We start from the raw sequence: 18,017 nt of genomic DNA, 5'->3' as shown, positions 1-18,017 counted from the left end.
CCAACGGGACTACCATCCCACCTACAGAACTTCCCATTGGCAATGGGACTACCATCTCACCTACAGAAATACCTATCGGCAACGGGACTACCATCTCACCTACCAGTCCCACCGCCCCACCGTCTAACACGACTACAGCCCCAGTCAAGAACTCCACAACTATAATGACGACCCCTAAACCTCTTACCCCGTCTCCAGAGCCACCCCAAGGCCATTACGAGGTCAAGGATACAAAAGACCGTGTCTGTCTGCTGGCCGACATGGGCCTGCAGTTCAGAGTCCTCTACACAAATACTGACAACGAAACCGGTACAGGCATTTTCAACTTACCGATAACTGCAAATGCCACTGGATTCTGTGGTGTTGAGCACTCAAATTTGAATTTGACATTCTATGACGACAACTTTAGGGCGAGGTTTGACTTTTCTAAAGCAAACAATCACTTCCATGTATCCGGGTTTTACTTTTCGTACACTGAGCTGCCGTCCATCTTTCCTGGGACTAAGAGCCCAGACGGCCGCAGACTTATCAACAACAACACGATGAACATCTTCTCCACTGACGCCGACAAGTCCTACATGTGTAACGCCGACATGAACATCACCGTCACTAAGGACGTGTCCATTCTCGTACGTAAAGTCCAGCTCCAGCCGTTCGGGGTCAAATCGGGTCAGTTCTCGTCGGCTCAAGAATGCCCGGAGGACTCAAATAAGGGCGACAATACTGTTCAAATTGTGATTGGTGTTGCTATGGGCGTTGGGGTCGTCGTCGTGCTCGTCTCTTACATTGTCGTGAAGAAAAGGACAGTAAATGCTACTAGTTATGCTGATCTGTACTAACTAGCCCTTACTGAATTCCGCTTGTCAAAGACTTCTGGTAATCTTTTTTTGTCACCTTTCCTTGATCGTTTTAACCCATTTGCAAGTCAGCTTAATGTACATAATATATCCTTTATGATATCCTGGGCTTCATTTATGGATACAAATATGGCTGATCTGTAATCTATATGGACTCTGTGAATAGTCTGTGAAAGTCAATTGATATTAGATTATATCGATCAGTCTTTGCTGCTTTTAGACACATTTGCTGCATTTAGACACATTTGCAGATTATTTATCCGCGATCACAGCTCTCGCCAGAAAAGAGCTGCTACGTAAATGAAAGTTGAACTATGCATAATAATATAATACTTGAATGACTTGTATACATCGAAACTGCGTCTGTATTTTATATAAGAACAAATTATATTGGTGTGGCCTTACTCCCATCCCCAGCCCGTCTAGAGGCACATGTAATTATACGGTGGACGTACCGACTGATAAGTATCTAATTCCAGCTCAAAAAAGGACAGGAAACAGTCAGACCTTCAAATACCAGAGTTACGGAGCTAGGATTGATGTGTTTAAAAAATCGTACTTTCCCAGAACTATCGTAGAGTAGAATCGTAGCCACAAAAGCAAAGATGAATTGGCTACCTCGGGGCGTCTTTGGCCTTATTTTGTAGCTACTAGTGAGCTCAAGTTTCTGGTTGTAACTTGAACGGAGTCATTGGTGGCCAAGCATGTGTTTCAGTGGATGGGCCATGTAAAACCTTGCAGCAATGTTATTCAGTTCTTCAGACACGACTTTCTGGTCATCAAGGCCAGGTACCACAAAAATCCGCCATTTTGGTTCTGCTTCACCGCGCGTAGTCGACACACAGATCGTGTCTGGTGTACCCTGTACAACAATACTGCACAATTTTACATTGTCAGTCCTCTATGTACACATTTTGGGCTTTCTACCAAATGGAGTTATTCAATTCAACCAGTATGGATTTCAAGATACAATTCAAGGAGCATGGTACACATATACATGTAGCCTACAACCATTTTCCTGGCTATAAGTGTTTCAACGATTAAAAATGATTCATACATGCAACACTTATTTTTGTTTATCTTTACTGAGCAAGCTCAAATGTATATACATTTTCTCTTCTAAACAACTAACATTGTCAGAGTGTTCTAGTGTTGAAATGTAATCAAATTGTCGACTGTCGAATTTTCTTTGAAATTTTAGAATATATGTCATTATATCGTCTGTCGTAATCCTGGTTAAAAGATACAGAGTACATTGTAACAATCGAGACCCACCTTTATACAAAACATGTTACATTATTCTAACAAATGACAAACATTTTGCCTCTGCAATACTTCACGCAATCGCAAATTACATGACATGGTTTAGAAACAATTCTTTGAATTATTGCTGGCCGCAAACAAGATCAAACAACACTTTACAAGAGGCTTGTCCCTGAGGCGTCGCCAAAAAAAGTCGTACATGCACATACTTTACACTTCTGCGAAAGTTCATACCGTTTTGATTCACGATGATTTTCTGATAAGCTGGTAAAATGCTTTTCTCAGGTTCTTATTGTAATAACCGTATATGATCGGGTTTATCCCGCAGTTGATGAAGGCCATACACTGCACTATTGGGAACACGTAGTGATACAGAATGATTAACGTGTTTTCCGTCAGGTTGGCAAAGACGGAAACAATGTTGAAGACATGTATGGGCAGCCAGGATAGGAAGAACACGACCACTACAATTAACAACATTCTGATGACGTGCAGTTTCTTTGACATTTGTGCCTGGACAGATGGCGATGGCGCTGCTGTCGGCATGTGGAGTGTAGCGTTGTCCGACCGGGAACTGTAGGACACGAAAGGCTCGGTACTTTTCACGGATAGTGCTGAGTTGGTTTGGTTTCCTCCCAGCTTAGGCCTGTACCACAGTCGCATGCTTATTCTTATGTACAACACGGCGATTATGAAGAGGGGGGTGAGGTAACTCGTGATGAATAGGCCCAGCGCGTACGCAGCACGGTAGTGGTCTCCAGGCCACACTTCCTCACAAGTCGTCATGAGTTGGCCGTCCGACGTGTACACATCTGTGGAGAGATTTATTTCTCCGTAAATAGTTTCATCAAGTTAGTAATTCAATGGTTAGATATGTAACTCATTTTACACGTAACCAGTCGTCTGCTCAAAGTCATTGAATTGAAGAAGCGGAAGAATAGGAACAAATATAATACGCTCCCCTTCCGTGAAAATATGTATAACTAGAGTTCGGGGACCTCATACCTCCATGAAATATTTATTACTTTTTTGTGGATGGTATGTATGTTTATAGTCGGTTGTATTTGAGAGTAATGGTTATATAATATAAATTGTATGGGAAAGTAGTGGTGTATTTATTTAATGACACAGAGGATGTCCATCAGATTAGTAATTATCAAAATGTGACACTTAATTGGGTAATGTGCGTTTAAGAGGTCGACGGCATATGGTAGCGTGGTGTTCCTTAAGCTTGATGTTTGGCATTTAAAATGTCTAAGGTTGTCAGCATTATTGAGGTTCGACTATGTGCCTCAGAGCTGTGTGGTGGGAGGAAGTTGGGAAACTCAGAAAGAAGAAGGGATGTGGCCAACTTTAGTCAGATACTGTTAATGCGGATAAGAGGCCACATAGACCCAATCCTAAGAAGCAACCAAGCTGGTTTCCGTCGAGGCAGAAGCTGTGCCCAGCAAACGCACATCCTACGGAGAATCATGGAAGCCTACCAAACTCACCAATTGCCACTTGTCATCACATTTATAGATTTCAAGAAGGCATTTGACTCGATCGATAGGAAGGTTATGCTCGCTGTTCTCCGCCACTACGGCATCCCGCTCACAATTGTCAATGCCATTAATGTACTTTATAACAACTCCAAAAGCGCTGTTATGGTGGATGGTAACATCTCTGACCCATTTCAAGTCACCACAGGAGTATTGCAGGGTGATGTCCTTGCTCCCTTCCTGTTCATTGTGCTCATCGACTTTCTGATGAGAAGATCGACAGAAGATATTGACTCTGGCATAGTTACTCACCCTCGTCAGTCTAGAAGATATCCCGTTAGGATTTTAAACGACATGGACTTTGCTGACGATATCGCCTTGCTAGAGTCTTCCATCCCCAAAGCACAAGAACAACTTAACAGAACTGCTGCTGCAGGGACACAACTGGGCCTGGTCATCAGCGTCCCTAAAACTGAGTACATGACCATCAACTGCAGCCCGCAGCCACCATTGGAGGTGTACGGCCAGCCAATCAAAAATGTAACCAACTTTAGATACCTGGGTAGCATGATGGCATCCAGTAAAAACGACCTCACTAGGCGAAGGGCTCTTGCATGGACTGCCTTCTGGAAACTGCAAAAGATCTGGAGTAGTACTTCACTTCCCACCTCCACAAAAATCAAGCTCTTTAATGTTACCTGTGTGCCAGTGCTTTTATACGGATGTGAATCTTGGGTGCTGTCGTCTGACATGGAGAATAAGATAAACTCGTTTGCTACATCATGCTACAGAATCATGTTAAACATTAAGCGTCTCCAGCGTGTTAGCAACAGTGAGATATACAGAGTGACAAACACCCAGCCTCTCATCTGCAAAGTCAGGCAGCGCCAATTACGCTTCATTGGACACGCTCTCAGAATGCCTTTAGAAGAGCCTCTGCGGACTTATGCCTTGTATGTCCCTTCCCACGGCAAACGACGCCCCGGTCGTCAGAAGACGAACTACCTGACGTATATACAAAACCTGCTGGGGGACGCGGAGGGCGACCTGAACCCTACTGCTATAGCTGCACTGGCTGCCGACAGACTGAGGTGGAATAGAATCGTGACCGACTGCACAGCAGCCGACTGATGATGATGATGATGAGTCAGATGGTGATTTGATTTTCCACCAATTTGTCATAACATCAGCTGTTCACACGGTACAAAAACGAGATGCACACTTTCCTCTGACAGCCCTACACCAACTGTAAGATGAATACTTGGCGCTAACCCCGTCTGCTAAAAAACAAGTACCATTGGCTACGAAAGAGACAACTAACAACTGTCCCTTATCGTAACAAAATCAGAACATCTGTATCGCCCATAAAACTTCTGACACCCAACCCAGATGAGAGGACCTAATGGCATTTTAATCACCATGTCACTCAAATCAGCAGCACAGTATGTGAGACATCCATACCTGTTAAGTATTATCGTTAAATGTACCTCAACTTCTTACAATTATACTTACGCTTCACATCTCCATGATATCCTAAGCAGACATAAATAAAACTAATTATCATATTAAAAAAACTCGGGGTTCCCCAAACAGCTGTCACCTCACCATCTGCTTGGAGCTAAGCCCATTAACAAACACATAAAGCACGATGCCTGTACCAATATATCTCAAATATAGGGGTGATTTCTGATATTATTACATCGATTATAACGACAGATACGGCTCCCCAAATCTCATCGATTCGAGCTTTTATCACACCCCACCAACACAACAAGTATGAAACCAATCCATCCAGCCGTTCTTAAGTAATCATCTACACAGACAGAGACACATAACAGAAAATATAACCTCCATTCCATGACATTTCATGGAGGTAATAAAATTCTTAAAATCCTTACGCTCAGTGATCTGCATGGTCTCAATCATGATGGTTCTGACTTAGGGAAACGAATAACTAAAATGCCTCTGCAGTTCCAAAGAAATTTAAAAGAGGGCCCAAAGCTATGTTACTTATTCCCGAACACAAGGACTATCTGCCATGCAAAACTCGTGACCACAGCTTGTCAGATATGAGGGGGCAAAATCTTCTCATTACTCCTACCTCAGGTACCTATCCACATACCAAAGTCCATAGCGTCTGGAGCCCTACTGCTAGACCGAATACACCGTAGGTGATACACAGATAAAAGATATCTTTATTGACACAACAAAGGTACAGCGACTTTTGTAAGGTCTGCGACAAATGTATATGTGAACAAAATATTGTATACAATGAATGATCTACAAGAATGTCTACGAATAAGTACATGTACAAACCTTGGTAGGTTGTGCTGGTTAACACGAGTCCCTGGGGCACGCATGTACACACCGCCACCAGCCACACGCTGACCAGGATGTACCTCATCGCTGGCTTGGTGACGCCAGAACTGGTGGGGTGCACCACTGCGTAATATCTGAAGGGTAAAATGTATTAATAAATTGCGCGTGTATTGTGTATAAATGAATTTCAGTACTTCTATACATGACTCTGAAATAGACGTTTTAGCAACAATAGCCAAATTTAGCAACAATAGCCCAAACAAAACTCGATAATATATTTTTGATAGCTGATAAGCCCGGAAAACATGAGAAGTCATTTGAGCGTAGATTCCCCGAACTATCCTCATATGAAATTTCACGTTATTTGAGCGTCCAGAATTTTCACAGATTAATTGACCTCTCAATGAGAATTCAACGACCTCAATGGTCTTTCCAATTTCAATTATATCAATGATCTTTCAATAATCTAGAAGGTAATTAAAAAAATATACAAGGTCTTTCCGCAGCTGTTTCTCATATTGTTGGTTCGCTATTAAGGCTAGCATCACACTTCCAAAAAGGGGCCCGGCCGGGCAGTTTTGGGGAACGAAAAGTACGATATAAAAGACAACAAAAACACAAAACAGACCAAACATCAACAGCATGCATCAACAGCATCCTTTGTGCAAATTTATTGGAATAAACTATAATTCTTCTTTTCCGCAAACAGCCCGGCCGGGCCCCAGGTGGGAATTGTGACATAGATTGTGTGAAGTCTTACCTGTCCACAGCGATGGCGATCAGTGTGAAGACGGAGGCTGACACAGACAGTACTTGGACCGTGAGAAATGTCTTACACATGACGTCATCAAATGGCCAACCTGGGCACATGAAGATGAAGGCAGAATACTTAGTGGACTCAGCTAAACTAGTTATCGCTTAGACGTCTTGACTTCATCATATAAACATATAAACATAAATACAAATATAAGGTACAGATTATATACATCTGTCTGTAGCTGATAAAAGCATTGCTACCCCTACGTTAATACCCAAAACTGTGCCACTAGGAAAGGCAGCTTCAGCCAGGGACACCCTGTCAGATGGGATATAAAGCTTAAGGCCCGTGTTTAAAGTCACATTCTGCCTCACGTAGCCTATATCTAACGGATTTTTAAGCTGATCTACTGGAAATGCTATCAAAAAGAATACACAGCAACGTTAACAAACAAATAACCTACTTGACGCCACGGCAGCAGTGGATTGTTCATTCCTTGGCAATGACTGGTGCTGTTCAGGCGAAACTTTGGGTAAGTCTAATTTTTGTGTTGGATATTACAGTTTAACTAGTCCAATAAAACAACCTACTTGTAGTGATGTTGTCCGCCAGGTTGAAGGGTAAACAGAAGACTCCGACCAGCAGATCCGCCACAGCCAGGTTGGTGATGAACATGTTGGTGACTGTCCGCATGTTCCTGTTGAACACCATCACCAGGATGACCAGGATGTTCCCCACCACACACAGCAGGAAGATGGACAGGTAGGCCAGGATAAAGATCACGATGACGGCCGTGCTCTGCTTGTACTTGTCGAAGATGAACCGCTCGTCATTCCACGTGACGTTGTGGTAGTTAAGGTCTGAGATGTTCGGGCTCATCCCACCCTCCATTTTGTTGCAATTGCTTCTTCTATATCCTTAGTAGGCACTTAAAGTTGTAATGATTTACACTGGCGACTGGAATGATAAAGACACAACTTTGAGGGAGTGCATAACATCTTTACGAATCGCTGGACAAATTTGACGCATCACATCTCCTGTTTCAAGCTGTGCCCACCTGCCTCTTCAAAGGGATAGTTCTCATCACCTTCAAACGACGATGGCAACCGCTACTTTGTATACCGCCCAGGGCGAAACGCTCCTATGTCAAACGCCGATGTATTACAAGTTAGGTGGTCCCTTTTTATCCGTTCATAAGGCCACACTGACTTATTTTATGGATGACATCCGCGCGCGCATTGATTTTCGCCTGTTCTAAAAAAAAATAATAAAAAAAACTGTGGCCACATGTTACCCAAAAGCATCCCTGGTCAATCAGAACACGCTTGCCACAGGATCTGCTCTCCGAGGTAAAGGGGCACATGGGGCCACAGCGCCCTTGTTCCATCTTTAAACAAGAACGGCAATATAAACATAATTGAAATGTCGACGATTTCTTCTTACAGTGTTACTAGATGTGAACATAAGACAAACCAAGCCTGGGAAAGAATAGTCCGAATGTTAAGTCCTGAGGTTTAGCAGCATTCTTTGCTGGATAAGTGTGTGTGCGCATAAGTTATGTGGTATCCAGGGGATGTTATCCATGAAATTAAGGCAGTGTAGCCTAATTGCACAGAACCATGTTGGCCGGGGGTGGATATTTTGCTGTACTGACCGGACTCATCAAATATCAAATGAAACCCAATCATAGTAACGAAAGACGTCGTTCAGAAGGATATTTTATATCGAAGTTAAGTCTCGCAACTGAATTAACACCAGGCAGGCGTTGTTAAGTTGATTAATTAACTAATTGATGAATGAGTGATATTTATTTGTGCGTTCTTGGCCACATGGGCTGAATGCAGTAAATGTAGTTTTAGTATTACGTGGAAGACTAGGTAAAATCTCATGACTTGTAGTGTCGATAGTGAAAATGGGAGAAGCGAATAGCTAAAGCTATGTTATGACTAAATCTACTGCTTACAAAACTGTTGAACATTTAAAACTACGATACCTATCAGTCTATCATTCACATGTCACTTCCCTCTTCTTAACCAAGTGTATACGAATTCTGTTTTTGCTGTACAGTGTAGTCCGAGGATGTCATCATACATGCACATAATTCGTACTTATTGTACTTATCACGTATATATTCAGGGACCTGACGGAATTACGGATGTTATTGTATGAAGAACACTGTAAAACAGAATGACCATTTTCTAGACGGTTGGAGTCTGTCATTCGGACGTGTCCCGTTTTGTCTTTCCACTTCAATTTGAAGTGGGTGATCTTCGATTCTTAACAATGTAAAGCTAAAGGGAAAGACAATGTCTTCATCGAAACTGTTCTTCTAGAGCTTACTGGCCGAGCTACATGTATTTTCCTGCGTAACTGACTTAACCGACTAGTATGATATCAGTATATGTCGTGCTCCAAGAAAGTGTCGAGCCTCATAAAAAATGCTTATATTTTGAAAATCGACCTAGCCCTAATATTCTACTTGGCTCATAGTCACGAAAATCCATAATTTTATCAATATAATTCATAAACTGTTGTCTATGTGATTTCACACGGTGTGACAAGGACAGCTGCAGTATTAGGGAAGCAGAAAAACTATATGATATGTATATTGTTACTCACAAATATGATCTACACAGCAGGAAGATCACGTTTTCCGTTGGCTGAACAGACAAGTCACAAGACCCTGAAACTAATCGGTAAGCTCTGTGCAATGTTGATTGTGGAACACCTGTCTGATTCCCGCCCTCTAAACTAAAATGAAAAAAAAAATCACTCACCAAAGGCGTGCTGTCAAGCGGTAAAAAGGCCTCCAACAAAGTCCTCAGCTTGCTTACTTCGGCTTCAAAAATCTCCAGAAGTCCACTGCGCCTCCAGTAAAGAGATGCTCCTTGTGTACCCAGCCAGACTCTTTCTGGTTTTAGTTACTCATATTTCTAGAGCCTTCGCTTCATTATGTATGAACCTGTTTGTTCCCACCCCCTTTCCACCAGAGGCTGTGACTCTTATTAGCGACCAGGCAGCGACCAAAGATTTTACACACCGCTCAATGATTTCACGGATAAGAACGACTTTTTAACGTTTTTAGTGTTTTGTTGTATCTAACGTTAAACCATACATTTACATCTTGCTTATATTTTATTATGAAACCAGGGGTCTCCCCACTCCAATTTTAGTCGCAGTATGGTCGCCCACCGCTCGCCGTCTAGGAGAAAAGGGGGTCTGATTCGGTTCCAGAATTTTCGGTGCCGTGTGCAACACTTCAGTGATTGACGTGTGCTTGAGGCTTCCCAGTGGGGGCGTTCTGTTTCAGTAAAAGACGTCCAGGGCGTGCTTAGCAACGCGGGATACAACCAGAGGCTACAACACATCAATGATTGGATTAAAACGATTCTCCGACAGACCTGAAGTTTGATACCTTTTCCTCCTAAGGACCCCCTGTATCAATTACTTTGACCTTTTGTGAAGTCTAACTTCTTCATTTTCAAATACTGAGTGTTGCCTTTGATGTCGTAACGTAATAAGAGTTCTTATAGAAGACTTCAGCGTCCTTGTACAGCGTATTTCAATGAAATATTTAGAGTTTTGTAGATAGAACAGTTTGTATGCAAATAATTAACACTTGTACAAAATCAATGTTCGCCTTTAACTAACTTACATCATGTCATTCTGCTGGCATTTTCGTTTTTATCATGCAAATCAGGCCCTTATTTGCATGATTGGTATCTGTATAATGTTCTGCCTGCCATAAATTACATACGTTACATATGTTGAAAACCATTATGGAAAACACTGAAATGATATAATGTCTTCATCAATTATACAAATTAAGTCCCCATATGCGTAAATTCTGCCTCTTATTGTGTACATCTCTGTATAAACTACCTGCATGCTCAGAAGGATGAAATCAGTCTTTTATTTCTTTGGTTATCGTCTCTGGGTAATTTTAAAAATCAAAGTTGAAAAATTAAATGTTCGGGGCCCCCAAACATATTCCACTTTGTCCTGACGTGACAAACGCTAACTGCAACCCAAACGTCAAGACCATAGAATGTCCAGGACGAAATATACAATGAAAATGTAGCACTAGTTTGTATCTTATTTTGTGCACGTCAGTCTTCTTAGTATAATGAAAATCCGTTGTTTCTATGTCAGGCTATCCTCTTCAAAATAAACAGTGGAGTTAAGGTAATATTGCTTCTTGTATTATCATGTACCATGTCATGATCCGTATTATATGGCCTTTCGTTATAATCATTCTTGATTGCCGAACTCACATCATAACGTTATGTCGTGTTGACATTACTTCTCAATATCAACTCGTAAAGCATTTGAGCTTGCTGTTTCGAAACTATACATTGCCCATCACGAGGTTGTCACGCGTCGGGGAACCCCCAGAAAGCCGACAGCATACCAGACATTTGACGAAAGTGTCTAGAAAGTAACATACGTTAGATACTAAAAACGGAAGAAATGTAGCCTGTTACATCGTCGGACCTACGAGCAATCACTTCACGCACCAGGGGTATAACCTGCGTACCAAGTGGAAATACCAGCGACGTACTTAAAACAGATTGGGTTGGCAAAAATAAGAGGTGAGTTTCTAATGTACATCGAACTAATCAAGGTTACAGACCAGGAAAATGTTCTTGTATATTATAGCTTTTAACATAAATGTGTTCCATGTGTTTGCTTTTGGCATCGAATAATTCTGACAGAAAGCTTAAGGGATGCAATCAGCCATGCTTGCATTGAATTCAAAGGAATTGACTTTCAGGCCTTGTAGCCATATGGTTTGTATTTCATAGGAGTTCGTTGAATCTGATGGCGAGAATAGGGCTCTGGTTTTCTTGCGCTCGGTAAATAAAAACAATACTCTAGGAAGAATACAGCATGTACGGTATTATTCTGAACCTTATGTATGCACTGATGTTTTATTGATGGCAAATACGATTATTATATACTTTACAACATTATCGTAAAGCATGGGGAATTTCATTCGGTTTCAAAACAACAGTCAACACTTCCTTTTTCTGGGACTGTACCATTATCAATGTTGGGGGAATTCTCGTAGGACACGAACGATGATGTCTTATACAACATTTTGCAGTGTTATAATGATGTTTTATTCTGATGCCGAGTTCAGTCGGTCTTGATTTGAATCGGGTACATTCAACCGCATCATGTCGTCACGCGAAACCTTCATAGGTAAAGATGAAAAAATGACAAAACAGACACAACTTTGAGTTATCTTCTCAGTACAATAACATAACATATATAAAAAAAAGCACTTTCTTCTCTCATTTAGGAATCGAGTTCCCAACGTGCCGATTCATCCATTGGCAGTCCGTGCGATATCGGACCGTTTATTTTCAAACATCACCAAGGGTTCGTAATACAACGGTTTTTTAGTCGAATAGTCTGTCATAATAAACTGTAGGTCACACAGGACGGTGGCTAAAACAAGTACCAGTAAATGTTTGCTTATTTGAAAGTAAAAGGACTGTAGATCTAGCTTCGTAAATAGTTTCATCAGGTTGGCAGTTGAATTTTGGTTTTGGAATAAGACCGTCGTAAGACTCGTAACGTTGATTAAAGTAGTTCTAACATGCAATGATGAACCTAGTTTACGATATTACATTGGTGTTTTCGTCATTGCATTTAAAAGAATTGCCACTACGTAGTGTGGACATTACAAAGCATAACTAACTAAACATGTTCATGGGTTAGGTATAATCCTGGTGCAGTTGAAGATGAAGATCCCTTGCAACAGTCCCAAACGCCAGTCATCTCTACCCGGGGCCGCGGAGCCGTGTAGGCAGCTGTGCACGGTGGAGCTGGTACACAGCTGGCTGGCATGGTTAGCTCTGCTGTTGGTGATGGTTAGGGAAATCTCTACCTGTGTTAGAGCGACGACATACTGGAAGGTCTCCGTTTGCCTGGTGTGTGGTGCCATGCTTGGTTTCCTTTGTGGAGCCGGGTTAATTGGTACAGTACTAGGTGCGATTGCAGGCGTAGCCACCGGCATTGTTCTGACTGAAAACGCGATTGTCGGCTAATAGAATACTAGCTGCTGAATTTTTGATATCAGTATGTTATCATTGCTTTGTCTTGATGTTGCATTAATCACTTTTAACCATGCAATACCAGTGATTCAGCTTCTTTAGCATCGTCAAGACATTAATATCTTAGCGGAAGGTTTTGAATATATATGTATCAAGCATATTAGGGTTATTCTTTTGTGGATGATGATTGGCGGAGAGATGCAATTGTATAATAATGTATTACACTCTGTTACATTTTAAGTCATACAAATGCACACCTGTATGCCACAACTACCATCCCATCTACATACAGAAATAGGAGAAAGAAATGTGTGTATACAGTAGTACTGCTAGCACTAGTAACATTTCATTCAATTGCTTAATCGATTGTTGAATTATATACATTGAGAATACATTGTACGAGGGTTTGGTAGCCTGTACTTCATTCATATCAGATTCAGATGCTGTTTGTTATAGGCATTAATGATTTAGTGATTTATTTATTTTCTGTTGAATGCAAGTATATGGAAGTACAGGAAGAATCTAGCGATTGCAGACGAATGTCAATGAGAATAAATCACCCGATATAGCTTTCATGTAAAATGAAATTGCCATTGCTGAAAACACCTTTCAATATGTATATTCTTTAAAGATCCATCCTCCATACAAGGTATTGAGATAAACCGACATCTTTGTTGTAGCTTTCTAACAAGCGTCGCTGATTGAAAAGCTGTAATTTGAATAAATTGTAAGACGAACTCCTGATGTTCAGCAAAGCCATTAATGGTGATGATTACCGTAGTACGTACAGTAGTGGAGTCGTTAAATGCAAAAAAGGACCATCTAGGTCCATGAAACCATGTAGCAGATACCCAACATGACATGGTTGTACACAGGTGTATTGGCATTCTTAACTGTATGAAACTCGTGTTGAACAGTTAGGCAAACGTGAGACACACTAGCGATTGACATTTTGCACACGTGCCCCTAGATACAAACAACATCCTGGTCAATCAATGTTTACACATAATATGTTAACGTCATACCTTTGAGAGATATTTTCGCATCAGATTGCAAGTTGGTTAATTAAAACATTGGAATATCATTGCCTATGTTACATAGCTTTAACACCACATGCTCTCAGACTCCTCACGAAAATGCTAGACATATAAATGTTGTATGCTGTATGCACAAACTGAAGTGAACCACCCCTTTAACAATAATTCGTCACTTCTAAATGAATTTTAACTCGAAGTTGAAATGTCATGAGAGAACATTGGCATGTAAAGTCATATCTATCTTGTGCGATAATGTAAAAGCATTGTCAGCAGTTTGCTATTTACGGGTCCAATAGTCCACTATAGACTATAGTCGGTACCTTCCTGCTGAGTTAGAAAAATCCCCTATGTATGAGTAATGCTTACCTATGGGGGAGGGCAGTAAACCTTTACTCGTCATGTGGACGCACATGTGCATATACACTCATATCTAGCAAACGTCATTTCAACACTATCCATCTGCCCAGTGCTTTTCATAACACAAGGTAGAGTAGCTCAAAATATACAAAGAAGAAACAGGAAAATTTCCTCTGACTGTTTGCTGTCTGAGGCCCCCTGCCCACGAGACAGCGATCTCTGAGCGACCATTGGCTGACCAAAAATTTATTTGTGTGATCCTTGGTTTTATGGTTGAAATATCATTGTGTACGGTGTTAAAGTATTCTGTAAAAGACACACAAAATGTCGAATGGGTCCGACCTTTGTCTAATCGTTGAGCGATCCGTCAAAATTTGCGATCGCTCATCGCTTCTTCGTGGTCCCGACACACTATAATACTACATCGCAACTGTGACGTCAGCTCTCCAGAACGCAGTGAATAGATTTGGTGGGCGGAGCCAAAAAGCAGAAGTTGAGTCATACCTTTTGTTGATGCAGTCTGAATGTACAGGAAGTGTCGCTGGAACACAGCACAGAAGGCAGGACATACACATCTCGCTACCTTTTAATAACTTGATTTTCAGAGGAAATGCTTCCACTCCGACGGCGCTGCAGTTAGCTACGGAAAAATTCGGTCTATGAAGCCTGAAATTTTGAGTGCATGTGTTCAGACTCCATTGGCAACGCCATTTACACCCGGGCTTGATTCTCACTATAGCGTCGTTTTTTGCCCCACCAGATAGGCCGGAGGTAAGCATACTAACCCTTTTGATTGTGCAAACGTAAGTAGGTGGCCATGGAGGTACCATGGGACTCTCTTTCTTGCTGACATTGCAGACGTCGTAGTGCTGTAGTTAGACGGGGAAGATATTTTTGCTTTCACTTTCGACCTGGCACCGATACGGAACTGCCACGCAGACAAGAAAAACTAGAGTTCTGAGTAGTACATGACTAGCGTCAATACCTTGCCGATAGGACAATCTTTCCGATTGCTAATACACGTTTGAGATCTCCAACTTCTTGTTTCATTATGAACAAATTGATAACGCCATTTATAATATGCTAGTTCGTGCTCTTCGATTTCAGTTCCTATAGCGATGCATTACCTAGTCGGCAAGATGTTGGGAAAGGGGGCATTTGGAGAAGTCTTCATGGCCCAAGACGACAGGGGACGCACCGTTGCGCTGAAGAAACTAACACTCCAAGACGATAGAAATGTAAGAGCCGCAAATAGAGAACTAGAGCCATTATTGAGATTGGGACAAAGACCGCATGAACATATCCTTCCATTATTTGACTACATTTATGAGAACAATTATTTGTACCTAGTGCTTGAGTATTGCCATCAGGGGACTCTGAATGACCTGTTGCTCAGGCAAAGCTGGAATGAGACGATAGAGTTGCGTTTAATGGCAGACGTAGCGGACGGGGTAAGCTTCCTACATGCCAATTCTATTGTACATAGAGATCTAAAACAGATAACATTCTTCTAGCTGGCAGTCCTGAAGCCCCCGTGGTCAAAGTGGGTGACTTCGGGCTGGCTAAACTCTGTAGGCAGGGGCAGGAAAGTGGTATTCTTTCTGATGATAGCAACTATTACATGTACACGGGCTGTGGCACTAAATTCTTTATGGCCCCTGAGATCTTGCTTGGCCAACATTACACGTGCAAGTGTGATGTATTCTCCATGGGAGTGATTTTCATAGCTATGGTTGAGCGGACAACGATACAAACAGCATCTAAACCTAGGTTTGCTGCTTTCGTGCGCAGTGAAAGCGTCACTGTTCCTATTGGCAATGCGCAAAACCAAATATACAATTTTTCTTTAAGACAAAACTTTCTTCGAGGACTAGCAGAGCAGCCCTTTAAGAATTTGTGTTTGTCTATGCTGAACAAATGTCATCATGACAGACCTTCTGCGCGGCGTGTTCTCCGTGAAATCAGCCATGTGAGGCATCTAATACCACAGAACTGTACCCAGTACAGTCCGATATCGAGCTGTACCCAGAGCAGTCAGGTAACTTACCAGCCTCAGAACACTCAAGTATCTTACAGGCCCCAGCCAAGTCAAAACACTAACAACATACAGCATAGTCCAGTACCGGTACCCGACATGTCCCAGAACAATTCTGCCAGTTACAGGCCCCCTAATAGGCCCCAGTCGACCTGTCAGGCAAGTCGTAATCCAGTTATACTGCTAGGTTCTATATTTGTTGGTGCCGTGGTTGGTTTTCGTTGTGGGGGGGCATGGGGCGCAATTGGTGGGGCCATAGTGGGATTGGGCGTTGGAATATTTTTAAGTTAGACTCACCAATGTGTGTGTGTGTGTGTTTTTTTTGGGGGGGGGGGGCTAATTTGTTCTCTAACATTCGACAAACAACCCAGTCCCATAGAATTTCCAAATTGAAAATTCCAGACATTCATATAATCAAGCTTGATTAACCCATTAATAATACATTTTATGAAGACGTTTTATTGTTTTTCTCTGTGTTCACATATAATTGTTGGTTCGTATGTAAGCAAATGGTATGTTTTGAAGCCTTTCCCAACATTTTGTTTAGGGGAAAGCCCAAGTAGCGTTGGAGAAAACGTCAAGACTGCTAAGTTTAAACTTGTTCAGCAGTGCTTTGTTGAGAAGCTTAGCTCATTCTGAGCTGCGTCATGATCTGATCCCAGGAAACCCAGACATCGGGGCTATGCTTGCATAGGGGTGACGATCACGTGCGCCGAGCGAATAAAGAACTGCCAACCGTTAGCCGATTATGGACAGTCTTTTGTTTGCGTGTAAGTTACGGAAGGGGGGGCTGGAATCCAGGCAGTGTCAGGTTGAAATATGATACTATATGAATGAATTATGCATATTAGCCCTTGTTGTTATGTCAACTATGATGTTAAGCTTTATCCTATACCTCTATTTTGTTCTTTATGTAATAGTTGGTGCCATACTTTGTACCATGTACAATTGTCGTGCAATAAAGTTCTTCAATATTAGCTTAGCGGAATTCGAACAGGACTATTTTCTATAAATATTGTTTGTCTGTTTTTTTATTGTTACGTACAAACAATTATCATAAGATAGGGAGCGAGCGAGCGATAAATGTTGTTTACAGCAATTTGTCTACCTGCAATTACTGAATTACAAAAATTACGAAATATACAGCACAAAAATTGTCTCTGCAGATTTACATACCAGGACATTCATTGCCAACCCAAATTATAAATGTTCAAGTGGCAGTTATATTTCTTGTGGCATGAGAAGCTTATAATTAGAGCTTGATTTTGTAGTGGATGAGGATTCCTTTCGTACTTCAAATAGAAAGAAGTGACTATTTCAGTATTTGACTTTCAGTCAGTGCAAATTGACCCGTACACCTCAGGTCGTAGCTCAAATGTTCATGATTTTCCCTGTCTCTCTCTCTCACCTAAATTTACTGGGTGTCGTCTGTAAAGTGATGATCACAATGATTTGAATTTTGATAGACATTAATAAAATGCATGGGACATTATGATCATGACCAAACATTTTAGTTATTTACTTTATTTATGGGTAAAGGCGCGAACTTTTTTGTTGTGTGCGATGCTATGAATATGTATTTGAGATGTATGATTATATTTTATCTAGTACACTTCAGATGAACACTACCGAGAGTAGTCAGCTTTGATCTGATTGACTGTGTTACGTCATTACGAACACGCATTGTTATCATTTTACGGTGAGTGTTCTAAACAGGATTCACTATGTATAATCTCGTATACAAATAAAGATCGTTACGCACTGAAACAAGCTTGATTTATGTATGCAGACTGGAAACTTCGTGATTATTTTATCTGGATGTTTCTTGTACTCTCAAGCAGGAGGTTAG

At 41.4% G+C, this 18,017-nt stretch overlaps 2 protein-coding genes across 3 annotated transcripts; one reads left to right on the top strand and one right to left on the bottom strand.

The window, feature by feature from the left end:
* Positions 1-2,277: 2,277 nt before the first annotated feature.
* Positions 2,278-10,027, bottom strand: LOC118410773 (neuropeptide FF receptor 1-like). Of its 2 annotated transcripts, XM_035812571.1 has the most exons (5): positions 9,455-10,027; positions 7,268-7,634; positions 6,681-6,780; positions 5,918-6,054; positions 2,278-2,932 (listed from the first exon to the last, which is right to left on the bottom strand). In XM_035812571.1, exons 2-5 carry the CDS (start codon positions 7,566-7,568, stop codon positions 2,364-2,366), a joined length of 1,107 nt encoding a protein of 368 aa, XP_035668464.1. In that variant the 5' UTR covers positions 7,569-7,634; positions 9,455-10,027; the 3' UTR covers positions 2,278-2,363. The 2 variants fall into 2 exon arrangements, with proteins under 2 accessions (XP_035668464.1, XP_035668465.1); XM_035812572.1 differs by lacking the exon at positions 9,455-10,027 and having other exon boundaries at positions 7,268-7,880.
* Positions 10,028-14,535: 4,508 nt separating this feature from the next.
* Positions 14,536-18,009, top strand: LOC118410774 (serine/threonine-protein kinase pdik1l-B-like). Its single transcript, XM_035812573.1, is given in 3 exon segments — positions 14,536-14,904; positions 15,241-15,627; positions 15,630-18,009. Coding segments are annotated over 2 exon segments (1,206 nt in total). The 5' UTR covers positions 14,536-14,904; positions 15,241-15,251; the 3' UTR covers positions 16,460-18,009.
* Positions 18,010-18,017: the final 8 nt, after the last annotated feature.

The sequence above is a fragment of the Branchiostoma floridae genome, chromosome 3 (genome assembly GCF_000003815.2).
Source record: "Branchiostoma floridae strain S238N-H82 chromosome 3, Bfl_VNyyK, whole genome shotgun sequence".
NCBI classification, from domain to species: Eukaryota; Metazoa; Chordata; class Leptocardii; order Amphioxiformes; family Branchiostomatidae; genus Branchiostoma; species Branchiostoma floridae.
This window is presented reverse-complemented; position numbering and strand designations above follow the sequence as displayed.